The 16,582-nt window shown below is 37.1% G+C and overlaps 2 protein-coding genes and 1 long non-coding RNA gene across 3 annotated transcripts in view; 2 read left to right on the top strand and 1 right to left on the bottom strand.

Moving 5' to 3' along the window:
- LOC139949843 (uncharacterized) overlaps positions 1-16,582 on the top strand; it is a 134,315-nt gene that overhangs the window by 66,629 nt on the left and 51,104 nt on the right. The gene's annotated exons all lie outside the window — the stretch shown is intronic.
- LOC139933945 (uncharacterized) lies at positions 33-8,289 on the top strand. Its single transcript, XM_071928191.1, has 9 exons — positions 33-606; positions 1,177-1,290; positions 2,025-2,183; positions 2,428-2,564; positions 3,354-3,453; positions 4,123-4,223; positions 4,737-4,915; positions 5,647-5,787; positions 6,393-8,289. Exons 1-9 carry the CDS (start codon positions 484-486, stop codon positions 6,512-6,514), a joined length of 1,176 nt encoding a protein of 391 aa, XP_071784292.1. The 5' UTR covers positions 33-483; the 3' UTR covers positions 6,515-8,289.
- Positions 11,577-15,577, bottom strand: LOC139954201 (protein BTG2-like). Its single transcript, XM_071953911.1, has one exon. It carries the CDS (start codon positions 15,037-15,039, stop codon positions 14,539-14,541), a length of 501 nt encoding a protein of 166 aa, XP_071810012.1. The 5' UTR covers positions 15,040-15,577; the 3' UTR covers positions 11,577-14,538.

Raw genomic sequence — 16,582 nt, 5'->3', positions numbered from 1 at the left:
TAGCACATAAAAGTGCTGTTTAGCATAAATAATTACTTTAAGTTTTTTTTATTGTTTTGACTTATGCTAAACTCAATTTTTGCTAAGCAAAGCCAAAGAAAATTGTGAAGCAGCATTTTCTGCTTTAGTGAAATTGACCCAAGCCCACCTTGTTGAGCTGATGGCTCCGCTTTTAACATCGGTCTCATCACTGTCACCATTACACTGGTGACAGTGATGAGACCGATGTTAAAAACGGAGCCATTAACAGCTCAACCAGGTTGGGCTAAATTGACCCCTGATGTCATGTTCATTCAATGATTAATAGACAATTTGTTTGCCCATGGGCATGGCATAGGCTAGGTTGACTGTAGGTGTGACCTCCATGGTGCGACACTGTGAGTTTGTTGTCTACCTGTGTATAATTTTAGTCGAATATAGAGGGGACACTCTACCTTCTGCCTCACGACATCCCAAGGGAAGTTGAGGTCAAGATCTGAGACAATGGAGACAAACAAAAGGACCGCATCATCATGTGATGGGCCCGTACCATCAGATTTCTTATTGCAATATTATCCTGCTGATTGGATGAAACAACTTCAACTCATTCCAAAGTACAGAGTTAAGGTATGCGATTCAGTGAAGTTTATTGAGAAAGCTGTAAAAAAGGACTTTATCTTGTCTTTTTAGTTTGTTTTAAAACCCTCAACTCATTCAAAATGTAATGCCTTTTATTCTTGAGAAATTAGAACTATTATTGCAAATCACTGCTTCAACCTACAGTAGCTAAAAAAGACCGTAGTAAAACTTTCTGATACTGATCTGACACCACTTTTCCACTAGTTTTTACAATAGAAAAGGAATAATTTCAAACCGATGATTTGTTGAGGCACTGGCAGGATGGGGAAGCTTTTCTGAGTCTTTCTCAAAAAGCAATACAAATGAAGTAGATGACAACACAACAAAACAGGTCTAACATTTAAGCATCCAAGTAGAAATACATGAAAACAACTATTGATAAACATCTTTGTTTGAAACAAAGGATCAGCAGACTTTGTATATTTTTTTTCGGTCACTAAAAAAAAAGAGAGAGTATATTCAAGACTTGCCTCGCTGCAGTATTTTTGTCAAAAATATGTCAAAGTTAATGCAATGAAGTTCTTCTGTAAATTCTCCTTTGATTATTATTATTTACAGCTAGTCCATGGAGTCACCCCTATCCAGAGATGGTACCTTCCTAACGTCCCAGCAAATTTTGAAATCCACATCAAACGAGATGACCTGACAGGATGTGAACTTTCCGGTAACAAGGTGAAGAAATTTGATGACACAGTGCAGGGAACGACTCTTTCGTCCAGCAATTTTGCATAGCAAGAAATTTTTACTGAACTTATTTTGCACACACTGACTGTTAATATTGAGTTGCAAAAGATGATTTTTTGAGAAGCAATCGAAACATTTTGTGTAGCATTTTGCTTTGTTATACAAGGGAAATTGTTCACTGCACTGAAAAGATTTGATTATGTATATTGTTATGCCAGCGAAACCATCATTGAGTTTAATTTGATTGTTTACATGAAAATTTTGTTCTCGCAATGAAACTTTTGAATGCCTTACTGAAATATAAAGCAACCTGCAAAGAAAATGCAATCTTTGCAACTGATAATAGTTGGCAAAAAAACAAAATTAAAACTTAAATTGGAATTTGGGGGGGGGGGATTTTCTCACAACTTTCCGGTAACAAGGTGAAGGAATTTGATGACACTGAAAGATTTGTTATTTGTTGTGACAGTGAAACCATAGTTTGGGTTAATTTATAATTTTTTACTGAAATGTCAAGCACCCTGAAAGATGCAATCTTTGCAACTAACAACAGTTAACAAAATAACACAAAATTTAAAACTTCAACTTGGGGGTAAGTTTTCTCACAACTAGTTCTCAGTACATGTATAAAGTTTATCAGATGGCTCATTTTTCAGGGGATTATTGAACTGTCCTCATTTTCTATTCCTTTTATGAATAAATTTTCTGTTTTCCCCATACAGGCTCGTAAGCTTGAGTTCCTCCTTGCTGATGCCATCAATCAAGGCTGTACCTCCATCATCACATGTGGATCTTCACAATCAAACCATTGTCGAGCTACTGCCATCGCAGCGAGACAGCTTGGTCTGGAACCCCACCTTCTACTCAGATCTCCTGTCTCAGTAAGTTCAAATAAAAGGAACGTTCTTTGAATCAACTATACTAGCCTTTCGGCGTTGACTTTTATCATGTTACTGTGATTGTTGCCTTATCCTCATGGTGACAGTGAAAGTTCTGGTTCTCATTTAATAACGAGACAAGACTTATTTTTTCCATCCAGCCTCAGTTTGAGTTTCATTTGATTGAATGGAAGACAAACAAGATGGTCACACACTGATAATGTTTACTGAACTCATTTCTGTGCAGGATCCAAATGAAGTTGTTTGTACAGCTAATATGTTCCTCAACCGTCTGATTGGAGCACACATTTATCTGCTGCCTAAAACGTCTCACATAATAACAGACATAACACCTCGTATGGATCAACTGGTACAGAAAATAAAGTAAGTTAATAAACACTGTGCTGCTTTTGAATTGCTTCTGTAAATGGGAAAAAAATTACTTGGAGTGTCTGTTGCCACTTAGTGTCACAAAACTGACCGTTGGTTATAACCAATGAAGTACTGACCCAGTTTTAGAATTGACCAAGTTTTTGTACTGGCCCGGTATTATTATTACTGGTTATTGTAAAAAAACATGTTTGTCGCAGTCCAAAGACTGAATTAAAATACAGATTTTGTTTAGACCTAGTTTTACTACTGACCCAGTGTTAGTACTAACCTAGTTTCAGTATTGACCCAGTTTTAGTACTGACCCAGTTTTAGTACGGACAAGTTTTAGTATTGATCCGGCTGTAGTACTGACATTGTTGTTTTATTGACCCAATTGTAGTACAGACACAATCGTAGTACTGACCCAGTTGAAGTACTGACCCAATCGTAGTACTGACCCAGTTGAAGTACTGACCCAATTGTAGTGGTGACTCAGTTGCCGTACTGTGAGTACTGACCAAGTTGTAGTTGTGAACTTGTTGTCACTGACCCAGTTTTAGTACTGACTCGCTTTATGTACTGACCCAGAGTACTCTGTATTTCTTATTGATACTGACGGGAGACAGGTGAGAAGGTCTATCCAATACCAATAGGTGGCTTAAGCAGTAGGCTTATATGGCTATTATGTAAGGATGTAGTTGAAGTAGGCCCTACTGACCCAGTTTTAGTACTGAACTAGTAGTAGTACTGACCTAGTAGAAGTAGTACTGACCCAGTATTGTTGATTTCTCATTGATACAGAGAGGAGACGGGTGAGAAGGCCTATCCAATAACCTTAGGTGGCTCTACAGCAGTAGGCTTATATGGCTATTTGGAAGGATTCAGGGAGCTACTGGATCAGGTCAGGATGTTGCAAGTTAATAATGAAAGGAAAACACCCTTGTTGCACAAATTTGTGTGCTTTCATATGCCTAAAAAAGGCTTCAGGCCTGCTGAAGTATTTGATATTTGAGTGAGAAATTACCTCTTTCTCAAAAAAGTTTGTTACTTCAGAGAGGGAACTGTTTCTCACAATGTGATTATACTATCAACAGATCTCCATTGCTTGTTTCCCCTGTAAGTTTTTATGCTAGCAATTATTTTGAGTAGTAAGTACCAATAGTGTCCATCCAGTGCCCTTTTAACAACCAATGCTGACCAGGCTCTGAATGTCATAAAGATGTTTAGCAGAAAATACTGCTTGGCTAATAACTTTGCTTAGCAAAAATGTTGTGCCTGTGGGCCACCAGTCACAACAAGGCAAAGTTTAAGTAATAGTTCTTTGAAAATATCCAGAGGCATACTACTCGGTTATGATTCCCATCCACAACCTTTTCCATTTGCATGGTGATCTAGAGGTAAGACATCTACTATAGAATTTCTATAGCAGACGTCTGACTAGTAGACCACTGAGCTTGCCCCTTATCTAGAGGCAGTTGGAATTCTAAATTTCAGGTGTATTCTATCATACACTTTTAACAGCTTGTTGTTAACTTTAACCATAATATGGCTATTGTTTAAATTGAACTAGGGTGTTGCAGACCAGTTTACAGACATCGTCATTACATGTGGAAGCAGTGGTTCCGCTGCTGGTCTGGCTCTTGCCAACTATCTCACCGGCTCCAGACTGAAGTAAGTGCCAACCCAAAATCTGTCAATGTATGACAGACCTATATTTTCACCTGTCTGTAGATCACCTAGATGCTCTGTTTGTCTTATAGACCTTATGCATATTATGCCCTCACCTAGAGGTAAACAAGCGGCCATTCATTGGCCAAACCTGTGCGTCACGTGTACAAATCTGTGCTTAATGATTGTTTCGTCATCGTTTTATTACCTCTAAGATGGCAACTGGATGATGTCAATGCATAAGGTCTACTGGGAAAGACATTTGGCCATAATTGCTTCTCTTCTCACAGGAGTATCAAGGGTGTCCGTTGAGGGTTATGATAGTAGATGTGAGATGTTTATACTCCTGGGGTGTTGAGAAAGTTCTATTAATAGTTGAATATGAAAGGTTGTGGGTTCGTGTTCAACCTGAGGTGCATTCTGAAAGTGAGTGCTTTATCACAAATCAGTGTATGGCAAACATTTATCAAGTGGCAGCTATAACATTAATAAAACAAATCAAAATATTTCTCAAAGGGTACATGGCTTCATTGTCGCCTATGACTCCAAGTTTCACCATAAATGGATCAATGACGTCTTCAAGGAAGTGGATGCAAAGGATAGCAACGGTGAAGTCTTACAGTCTGAGGACATTGTCAACTTAGTAGATGGAGTCATAGGAGGTGGTCACCACCATTCAACCCAGGAGCAACTAGGTAAATAGAAAACAGGAATAGAATGAAGTCATTGAACAAAGTCTTTATATACTTGATTCTGTTGGAATTTGCGATGTAAACTTAACATAGTGTACTTTAAGTATCTTGCCTGCCAAGAAATGCCCTTGAATGTTCAAGGTGACTATTTTTTAGGATTGTAGGTGTCGAGACCAGTCTCAGTATTGAGACTGCTCTCAGAGGGAAGGTCTTTTGGTCTTGGTCTCAGACTTTCTGTCTTGAGTACAACTGCTCTTTCAAGAGTGTTGTTTTCTCACCTATCATCTCAAATTGAACTAAGATGAGTAAGAGGAAGCTAGCATCATTGTTGTTGGTGATAGAAGGAGGTCTGGCATATCTCAAGAAATTAAACCATATAGACTGCGTAGGCTATCATTGGGGACAAGCGATGGAATTGTTTATGTTTGACCAACTCACATCTATCTGCCGTTGATCTCATTGAGATGAGGGTTAAGAGAGATGATAATAGTTGATAATTTGTTTTAATCCACAAATATTTGCTGATTTTGAGCTCTACAGAACTCGGTATATCTCTCCTGAGAAGATGAGTATACTGTTTAAATGTTGAGACCTTATCGGTTCTTCTCAGAACCAACACTTCTCCCGAAGAAGTTTAATACATCGTTGTTCCCGCAAGTTTATTTTTTTCTTATGATCCACACTATTCAAATCTTCAACTATCACTGTCAATTTGATATTGTTTCATTGGTTAGATGCTGTTGGTGAGGTTTGTACAAAGACTGGCATTATCATTGACCCTGTGTACACCGGGAAGAGCGTCTTTCATCTGCTCAGGCTATTGAAGGAACAACCAGAACTATTCAAAGGCAACAAGATACTCTTCATACATACAGGTGAGTTGGTCAAATCAAAGCTAAGGCTGTGTCCAAACTGGCTGTGGCTACAGCTGCGGCTGCGTTGCCATGTCAAAATGCGCTGAAAGCTTGGATGTTCTTAGCAATGCCCTTAGCAACAGTCGTAGCCGTAGCTGATGCCGTCATTTCGGATATGGCTTAGACTAGCTAGAGAACTAGATGTAGAAGGCTGAGTAGGAGTTCTTCTCTCTTAGGGATATGGCTACTATCTAAGACATTTAGATTTGTCTGTGAGTTTCTCCTGGAAATAAACACAGAAACCTGAGGGATGCATCATTGATGAGAAACTGTATTTGGGTTTTGTGACGCAAGCGTTCGGTCGGGCCTTGTAGACTTTGAGAACACCTAAAGGTAGCGAGGTAGTGCTCTCAAATAGGCCTGGGCGTCATGTCCTGCGGTTGTACTCCACAATCTCAGAGATAAGTAAGCAGATTACAAGTCAAGCAATAACACTGTCCAAACATTATTTTTCACTGGAGCGTCGTCACAGTATGTTGGGGAGGTAATTCTCTCATGGAATTGAATGTTTTCGTTGAGGGATCCCAAATCTTTAACTGAAGGAATTTGTTTTGAATTATCTGCAGGAGGACTTTTCGGACTCTTTGATGGCCGCATGGATGAGACTCTAAAGCAGATGGGCACTGAGAGGAATCAATTTCATGAATGGATGGAACTTAGTGATCAAGCCCCCAACTTGAACCTCTGACTCTGAACTGCAGTGACAGTGCCCTCTGTTGGTCAACAATGAACAATTATTGAAGCATATGCCACAAAATAGAGCAGATGGTTGTGGGGATTTACGCCGTGTGTGGTCTGTCTTGATTTAAAAGTTGAGTTTCAAATGGACTTTTACTTTTCTTAAAACTCATAAAACTAAGTCTTCCATTTGTTTTAATGAATTACTGGTCACTGACTTACAATCAAAGTGGTCATAAAAAAAAGATACAACAAAGCATATAGCAAGGGGTCAGAGATCATGAACCTAACACATGAATCTTTTGTGAAGATGACCTAGACCTACTTATTTACTGATTGTCGCCCTCTAATGGTCAAAAAGGGACAACCAGAATAGAAATAACTTTAACCTCTATGTAATGCTAATAAAAGTAATTTCTCAATGTCCAAATGTTAATTACTGTCATAAAGGGGTAATTTGGCCAGTTCCACCCAACCTCGATAAAATGAGAAGGTATACTCCTATGCTTTTGCTTGAAATGTTAAGACTTATTCAGTTTTTCTTCTGAATATATTGGGCGCGCGCTCTACTACCAACTAAGGAATCTAGCGACTAACCCTAATGTTGACAGCGTTCCTCAGTTTTTTTGCCAATATCTTTGTTATGGGGGAGCAGTCAGAGCCCCCAATTTGTTTATAGTTTTTGGTGGTACACGTCATTATGACGTCGTCCATTCTTGAACGCTCTTTAATCACAAAGCTGCTCATAATTAAAGACAGTGGTAACTAGTCAAAGACCAGTCTTCTCACTTGCTGTATCTCAACATATACATAAAGTAATTAACAAACCTGTAAAATTTTAGCTCAATTGGTCGTCGAAGTTGCGAGAAAATATTGAAAGAAAAAACACCGTTGTCACACGAAGTTGTGTGCGTTTAGATGGTTGATTTTGAGACCTCAAATTCTAAATCTGAGGTCTTGAAATAAAATTTCTGGAAAATTACTTCTTTCTGGAAAACTATGGCACTTCAGAGGGAGCTGTTTCTCACAATGTGTTACTATTAACCTGTCCCCATTACTTGTTACTAAGTCAGGTTTTATGTTTATAATTATTTTGAGTAATTACCAATGGTGTCCACTGCCTTTAAAAATGTCAGTCAAACTCTAAGTGCTGTTTATTGAAGGACTAAATCCCAGAGGTGTTAAATCTTCTGAATATTCTTACTTTGTTTTGGCAGAGGGCCAAGGTTAAATCATCCCTAGATTAATATTCACAACATACTACATTTTGTAGAAATTTATATAGTTTGTATTTGAAAGTTCTATTAAAATAAATAATTTTCAACTTTAAATAGACATTAGAAATATTTTATGCAAGGAAATGCCAGCTTTCTAACATTGCTTTTTAGCAGATTATTTTTGAAATTGTATCGGTCTGTCAATGACAACAAATTATATGCACTTTTAATTTTTCTACCAATAAAAATAATGTATGTATGTCTGTTCTATAAAATGAAATAAAAAGAACAAGAATTTTGGGAAAGTTTGTAATAAATTTGATATTAATTTTGGTTTGGTATTTTATGCTGGTCTGAATAAAGCTGGTCTACACTTTGAAGTTTAGCAATTTTTTGCAGGGAAATGCCAGGTTAATAACATTGCTTTTTAGCTGATTATTTTTGAAATTGTATCGGTCTGTCAATGACAACAAATTATGTGCATTTTTACTTTTTCTACCAATAAAAATAATGTATGTATGTCTGTTCTATAAAATGAAATAAAAAGAACAAGAATTTGGGAAAGTTTGTAATAAATTTGATATTATTTTGTTTGTGGTATTTTATGCTGGTCTGTTTAAAGCTGGTCTACACTTTGAAGGTAGTTGGGAAATATATTTGATAGGTTTCAAGAAGAGACTTAAAACTATATGTGAGTATTTGTGAATATTTTAGTATTGGTTGCCATGAGAGTTTGTTAAAATTATATAGCGCCCTCTGTCTGCAGAACCAGCGTTGGACTGTATTTTCTTCCTCCATGATTTATGTGACTGGTTGTTTTATGCGAGAAAATTAGTGTTTTCTGGATTTTGAGTGGATTAGTCATTGTCAAAAGAACGAGCCTATTTACAGACGAAAGTTTGATTAAATTTGAATAACCATTATTTTCACATAAAGTAAAAGGACCTTGCTGTATGATTTTCCAATGAATTGAAGTGAATTTGTTTTCAGTTTTATACTTTTCTGGTTCATCTAGTAGAACCATGAAATGAAGGCCCTACTCCAGGCTGTATGGAAATATCTTCCCCACATATTACCCCGAGGGAAAGGTGGTCAACAATTAATAATAAAAGAATGGTAAAGATTATAATCTTCTAATCTTTACCTGTACAGAAGGGCAAACTAAATCATTTCTACCTCCAAGATTATAGCCACTATAACATTTTTGACATAATCTATTATCTGCAGTGTAGACCTACTTACTACACTAACAGCTTTATTACTGGTTTCCTGTTAACCTGGACCTGAACAGAATCCTTGGTTTGCTCTGTGGAAAGTAATTTACGTATGTCACCGTCGAAGCTTGAGTAGGCGTGTTTTTCTGTGAACAATGTATTGTGATCGATCTCTGCTCAATAACCCATAGAGCCATTTATTGCTCTAAGATGAAACAGACCATGAACAGACCATAACAAAAACAAGGAAGGCCCACACTGTACACATTATTATACCGTTTGCTGAGTGCGCGGTGGTATGTCAACACCATAGAAATCAACACCAACCGGGGCTGGTGCCAGGGTCAATAGCTATTTCATGGAATCCAAGAAATAATAGAATGGCTGGCACAGTGAGCACGATATTATACTTAAAAAAACTCAATAACAGAGTTTCGTTCAGTGCAACTTTCTGCTTCATGGTCAAGCTAATATACATGTAGCCATGAAGTTTGATTTGCATGCTTGCCAAGGAAAAGCCAGTTGAACAGCTGTTCCTTACATGGTTTCATACATTATGATCATGCCCCAACAAAACTAAACGAAAACAAAACAAAGTACTACAATAATTTCACACAACAAGTTGTGAGATCCTTGCTGTGCTTTTTCATTGAGGGCTAGACATAGAGCTTTCAAGAAGCATTTGATCCAAGATAAAGTTCAAATGCTTGCACAGTTTTTTTTTTTTTGCTGATTGCTAGACCACCTTCTTGGAAGCGCAAAGAGCATTGGAGAAAAGACCAGACCAGACCAGCTTGAAGATGCTTACCTCCATGCTTGAAGTGAACTGGAAAAGGACGCATATAGGAGCAATTTCTCCATGATGGGATTAATTAGAAAAAGGACATGGGCAAGCAAAAACCTGACTGCAGTCATGCAATCATTCATGCATTTTTAGAAAAGTACACATCACGCGTTCTCTGATTTCTCCACCACCCTTTTCTAATGGCAACTGTTCCACACAACAGCTTTTTTGTCCCATAAGTAAATAACATGGTCTGATCATGCTCCATGGTCTGATCATCATTATGTGATCACCAGCAGGCTGTTTACCAATTCCAAGCCTCCACCCAGCTAGGTTGAGTTTTTATTTACTAATTCATTGCTTGTACATCATAACAAATCGTTTCAGACGGTCCCTAAAACATAAAGGACGAACCCATTGAGTTAAAAAATATATATAAAAAATTGTTTCGCGGGCCTGCCATGCGATAAACTAAAAAACACACAACTAAAACACACGTTGTTTTCTGATTGTCTGCCTGGAATGTGAGTAGTGTTTATGATTCATGCATGACTGAAAATAAAATTATCAATAGAGGCCTATTTTCCCACTGAAATGTTACCAACGAGGCTGGAAGAATAAAATAGTCTGGTTCCTAAATGCTAAACGATTATTAGCATTCATTATTTATATTCGATACAAGGAACATGACCAAGATGGAGGAAGAATGATAAAAGTCTATACCATGGAGGTTCATGGTTATACTGAAAGTAAAAAAGCCATTGTTTTTCCTTCATTAGAGGAAAATTCACAGTAGGAGGTTTCATGATGCTCAGTGCATAGATAGAGCAAGCAAAGAGATAGAACTGTGCATCATGATTGAGCCATATAGTTATGGACCATCATGGACGTAAAATACCAGAAGTAGACCATGTTGAATCTGTGACTTGCAACATGGTGTGTATATTAAAAAATAAAATCACCCAAACTCATTGTTGAGATTGTGAAATATCTATGGGGAATAACCCCGTAAATACACAAAACCAACAAAACACAAGTTTTTCGCCCTGCGTTTACACCCTTCTTTATTGTTTTTTAATTGTCACAAACTCTATAATAATTGTTTATCTCTAGTAAAAAGAAAAGAAGCAAAGCAATTAAGCCAGAAAAACCCAATACTAATGCTCCTTGCTCTATGACTAATCTATTCCATGATCAGTTGCACAACAACTGAACAAAAATATCAATTGAGGGGCACAGGCAACCATTTTTTATATTCATGTTGCCTATTCACAGCTCAGTGTGGTTTTGCATACTCATGAGCACGTCCTTGGGCAATTCACAGCTGATCACTATCGGGTAAAAACAGCGTTCACCTCGGCGCCCAATCGTACCCCGTCGCGCTGATATGATAAGTAACACCTGTACTATGTGATACTACCAAGATTCCATAGTAACTACTTCGACGAGTAAAACACGAATTAGCGGATAGGCTGTGACCATAATCAACTTGACCTTAAAGCTGTTGCTATCGAATTTCCTAAGAAACTATATTGTCCTTTGTTTGTTTATGACCGGAGGAGTTATGACACTTCCAGGGGTCAAAGATAATAAATTCAGGGAAACATTGCTAGCTAGGTCCGTCTTGTTGTTCCAAATCAAATTACAAAAAATTCCACGTTAGTAACTGAACACATTGAAACATAGCTTCTGCATCCTTCCTCCATGCTGTCTATGGCTTTCACAGAATGGAACATTTGAAACTCATCAAGACTGGAGTGGAAACAAAATCCTTATTCATGTGGTAATAAGAATAAGGTCTGATGCAGCAAAATAAAAAAACAAGTGGAAAGCATAAAAAATGTACACAATTAACACTTGTTTTCAATGCTTGGTAAATGAACATTTTTATTAGAAGCACAAAGGTAATTAATTATAACAACGATAGATTTATATCTTTAAGTTCTTTCTGACAAAAGGTACAAAATGTTGCCCTTGGAAATTGCACAGGCACCAATGTTTACATCTTTACAGAGGTAACATGTACAAGTTGAAAAAAGCACCATATCAAAATATAACATTTTGTCATAAAACCATTTTATACAAGTGTCCCACTTTTCAGACTGTCTGACAGTATTATGCAAAAAGAGAAAATAACATTGTGATATTCTTTTTTGTATATATACACAAACCTGTAATTTCATATCTTAATATTTAGTCATTTAGTGCTTGACACAAAGAAATATTGAATGAACATACTGTTTTGGGTTTACTTGGCGTTAGTTCTGATACAGACATAAAACCATAAATTCGTACAAAACTGCAACGTTGAATTAAGGTACAAAATTTCTCATGCAGGACGGAAGGAACAAAATCAATAAGGAATGCATCACAGCTGAGTCGTCCTGAATTGATTATTTGTACCTCAGCAATCATAGTGCATGCATCAGCAAAACTGAATATTTTCATCGACTTGCTTCCGGTACATGCTTATACACAGCTTACAATCTTAATAACTATGGAAATTTATGAGATGGCATTTCCTTTATACAGTATTCGCACAGTTCGTAGAACATGACAGTTGTGTACTGCTGATGGCTTTACAAAATTCAAATAATATGTAGATTTTCAAATTGATAGTTGAGTACCATAAGCTTTTACAGAAGTGGTTTTTGGCAATGATGTAAAATTCTAAAATATTCCATGAATTTAGAATGATAAAGATTAACTATGAGAATAACATAAATAAACTTATGGTGGTTTAAGTTTTTTTAAGGGGGTCTTTAAGTAAATTAAAAAAAACATGAACCATGCAAGTCTTTTTTACTCTCAAATTTGTGTTGCATTCATTAGCTTCTTTTCAAAACCTAATTTTATGGTAATCTTATGTTAACAATTGAAGTCACAAGAGCTACTGTTCATGTAAATCAAATGAAATGTGTGTTGCATTAAAACTTCTTTTCAAAAACCTAATTTTATGACAAATTATTGTTAAATAGTCAAGTAAGGACAGCTACCAATAACCATGTTCGTACATGTGTTTTTGTACATCAATTATTAAAAAACCCCAAAAACCTGGACAGAGTACTGACACATCATGGGTAGTAAATTGCCCGTCGTTGAACCGAGCAAGCTTGCTGTTCAATGCTGGAAAAACAAAAAATTAGCACTATTTTCAGAGTATTCGGGTGTGATATTTCGCAAACAACTTTATGTGGGTAAGGCATGTTTTAGTACGTTCCTGATTAGATGACACAGTATCCAATTATAACTGCACTAATGTACATCACAACGAAAGACATATTTATGCTGGTACTGGTAGTACAAAACGACCAATCATAAAACTCATTAAAGGGCTGAAATGTAAAAAACAAGCTTGCTGGATCCACGTAGCAAAATAAAAATGGCAATCGACATCATCACAATTGTACAAAGGGTTTTTGGTCAAACTCAAAAACATATCAAGAATTGCAAATTACATTTCTCTTACTTTTTTTTATCAAATCAACATAATTATGCAGTTCGCATTAAAAAACCAAAGTGAAAATTTAGTGTAAGACTGTAGTTCGTTGAAGTACTCATTGTAGATATTACGTTGCCAGAACAGTGTGGCATGATTTGAGAACAAACTTATAACTTCACATTTTGGAAGCAGGTTAGACTTTGGCTGTTGTTACAGACAGGCATGATATTTAACCTTGATTGTTTGTTCTGCACATGAGTTGGACCACAAGTCTGGTTATGGTATAGGCTTTGGTATACTGATTGCAAGATACTTATTGACCAAACAATTCAAACATCAGACTAAAGTAGGAATAATATCATGCCTGCAAAGAAAGAAGACCAATGCATGTTGATTTCTAGTTTAACTAACATTAAAGGAACACGTTGCCGTGGATCGGTCGAGTTGGTCTTTGAAAAGCGTTTGTAACCGTTTTTTATAAAATGCATATGGGTAGAAAGATGTTGTAATAGTAGAATACAATGATCCACACAAACATGCTTTAAAATTGCGTGGTTTTCCTTTTACCTTGTCGACTAACACGTCGGCCATTTATGGGGGTCAAAATTTTGACTCCCATAAATGGCCGACCATGTTAGTTCGCACAGTAGAAAGAAAACCACGCAATTTCGAGGCAAACTTGTGTGGATCATTGTATTCTACTTTTAAAACATCTTTCCAACCATATGCATTTTATAAAAAACGGTTACAAACGCTTTTGTTTTGACCAACTCGTCCGATACAAGGCAACGTGTTCCTTTAACAAGTTTTTGCCTAAATACCAGTTTTGTTTTCTTCAAGTCTCAGAGATTTTCAAACTTTTTGCTTTGAGGAGGTAAGCTTGAGCTTGAATTCCCCTGGTGAAAATTCAGAGGAATATTTTTTTACTAATTTTTTTACTATTTTTTACTATTTTTTATGAACTAAGGCTTGGACCTTTCAACTCGATAAAGTAAAATCCCAGATGAATAAAATAGAATGCATTGCAATAATAAATTTATACTGTAGTACATCAAACCAAAGTTATTATAACATTTAACAAGAACAGTTTATGACATTTATATGTAAATGTGCACAATTGTTTTCTGAAAAAATAATTTTGTACCATAGTTTTCAAAGTATTTACAATGTCGTAAACCCTATTTTAAAAATTTGACAAAACCTGGCAGAGAAAAAGTACCATTTTTGAAGTTTTTTTTGTTTTCTACATTTTGTCAGAAAAAAATTAATGATAAATCTATCAACAATACAATAAGAGAATACATTTCAGTCCATTGTCAAGATGAAAAGGGTCATTCAAAGCTTTGGTTAAAATCCATTTAAATGGTTTTAAGGGGTTTACGCGTTTACTGTTACATCGTTTCGGTTAAAGTCTGCTGTGTCCAAGCCGGGGTGGGAGGAATTGCGATTGTTCCACTGCATCTTGCAGTTCAATAAGTCCATTGCACTCAGCTTCGTTTCACTGGTGGTCTTGGACACGCCATCGTACAGAACACAGATGGAACCTTCCTCGCCAATTCGGTACGACACTTCGTCTGGGTCGACCCACACCGTCAGCTCGCTGGGGAGGAGCAACTGCATTTCATCCACTTGTTTACCGACCAGTTGACCAGCCTTGGCGATCAGGGGATCCATTTTCATGTCGTTGATTCTGATACAGCGGTAGCCGCTTCCACGGAATGGCTTGTCAGGGAACCAGTGGGATTGATAGTGCTCGCACACTAGGTTGATTAAGATCTGGGAGAATCTCTCAAGGCGTACAGGTTGCCGCACGAAGTCCTTGTTGGATCGAAGCAAGTTCGTAAGGAAGTTAACTGCACTGGTCACTTCAGCTTTCATGATGATGCCTTTTGCACTTGATGAGTCAAGAAATTGTTATGTTGATTTGATGGAGGATCCAGCAGCTGGGTTTATTTTCATTCACAAAAGTTTGCAGGGAATGAATAATTAGTACTTCTTCAAAGATTTTTGTATGACTCTTGCCTCGGTATGTGATTATATAGACAGGTGAGTTAATCACAAAAGTTACCTCTCTGCAGCAGTTGTTGTAGATTTGCTCAAGTTGTACACCATTTCGTAATACTGGTTGTAGGTGGGCAAACACAACCTGTTGTGCATCTTACAATTTTTTTTACGAATTCAGTACCAGCAATGACGACAGATTCCACAGTTCAGCTCTCACTTGAAAAGCTCATATAACCGAATTCTTGTTCTACAATTCATCAGCATCAGGTTGGTGGTACTTAGGTGTCTGAAATATGGCACGAGAAGGGTGAAATACCACAACATTTGTAGAGCATTTGTCGTCCGTTTCTGCTTGCTACAGCAACACACACAGAAAGGCCTCGGAAAGAAAAACAGCAGACAAGCTAGCTTTTCTCTCTTGTTTGGTTTGCTGTAGTACGCAGGATTGTATGTAAATTTCCATGTAGATACAGTGACGTCAGATGCGTGGCTGCTTGACCAATCAGCTAACGTTATGTTAGTAGAATGATGTCAGGTCAATTAATAGCCAACCAATCACAGTGGTCTATGTTAATGAGAATGAGTGGGCAGCAATGAATGCGTCACAGTCAAAACAAGGATCTTCGCTTGGGGGGTCGATTATATTATTTCTTTTCAATAACTTCCACAAGTGTTAGGGATCCTCTTAACAGCACACACCAGGACAGAGGGACACGTTCAGGCTTGTTTTGGGGTTGAACAGTTGTTTTGGGGTTGATGAGTGCCCTGGCCGTGGTAGCTAGATAAGGGTGTGGGTTTCCCGATCTAGGCCCAGAGCCCAATTTCTTTGAATCTTGGAGAAAAACAAGCACACAAACTTGCTAATTCCTTGCTCTATGATAAAGCACAGAAGAAGTATTTGTTACCAGCCAACTTTGACTGGTGCCGCAATCAGTTGTTTTTTGCTAAGCAATGAAATTTGTCAAGCAGTGTTTTTGAATTCACCTTTATGAAATTGGGGCCTTGTGTCAAAATTACCATTGGATATTTTCTGAAAGTTTCAATTGATTTCTGACTTATTAATTGGGAAAATTTCCTCCGGAAGCAAAATTAATTATTAATAGAAGGACCTTGTTTCATAAGACAAGGTTTTGCTTCATGTTTATAGCGCGATTGGTTTAGACAGGTTGAAAACAGAAGGCTAACAAATTCTAGAAATTGATTGAAAACATGAGAAGACTAATAAAGAATACATGTAGGGCCTACATGTATATAAGGCTGTACACCAAAACACATTTAATATTTGCTACAAAACTTCACATGTTTGGTCCTTAAATTTCTTGATGACAAAACAGCTCCTTTCGAATGGGCAGGGGACAACTGGGGAATCATTTTAAAAAGAAAACATACTGTACTATCGCGAATCCTAAATTCCTAA

The sequence above is a fragment of the Asterias amurensis genome, chromosome 2 (assembly GCF_032118995.1).
Source record: "Asterias amurensis chromosome 2, ASM3211899v1".
NCBI classification, from domain to species: domain Eukaryota; kingdom Metazoa; phylum Echinodermata; class Asteroidea; order Forcipulatida; family Asteriidae; genus Asterias; species Asterias amurensis.
This window is presented reverse-complemented; position numbering and strand designations above follow the sequence as displayed.

Coding starts and splice junctions, on each gene's coding strand:
- LOC139954201 (XM_071953911.1), bottom strand. CDS start 15,039: ATGAAAGCTGAAGTGACCAGTGCAGTTAACTTCCTTACGAACTTGCTT.
- LOC139933945 (XM_071928191.1), top strand. CDS start 484: ATGGAGACAAACAAAAGGACCGCATCATCATGTGATGGGCCCGTACCA. Junction 2,565..3,353: donor CAACTGGTACAGAAAATAAA/GTAAGTTAATAA, acceptor TCATTGATACAG/AGAGGAGACGGGTGAGAAGG. Junction 4,224..4,736: donor CTCACCGGCTCCAGACTGAA/GTAAGTGCCAAC, acceptor TATTTCTCAAAG/GGTACATGGCTTCATTGTCG.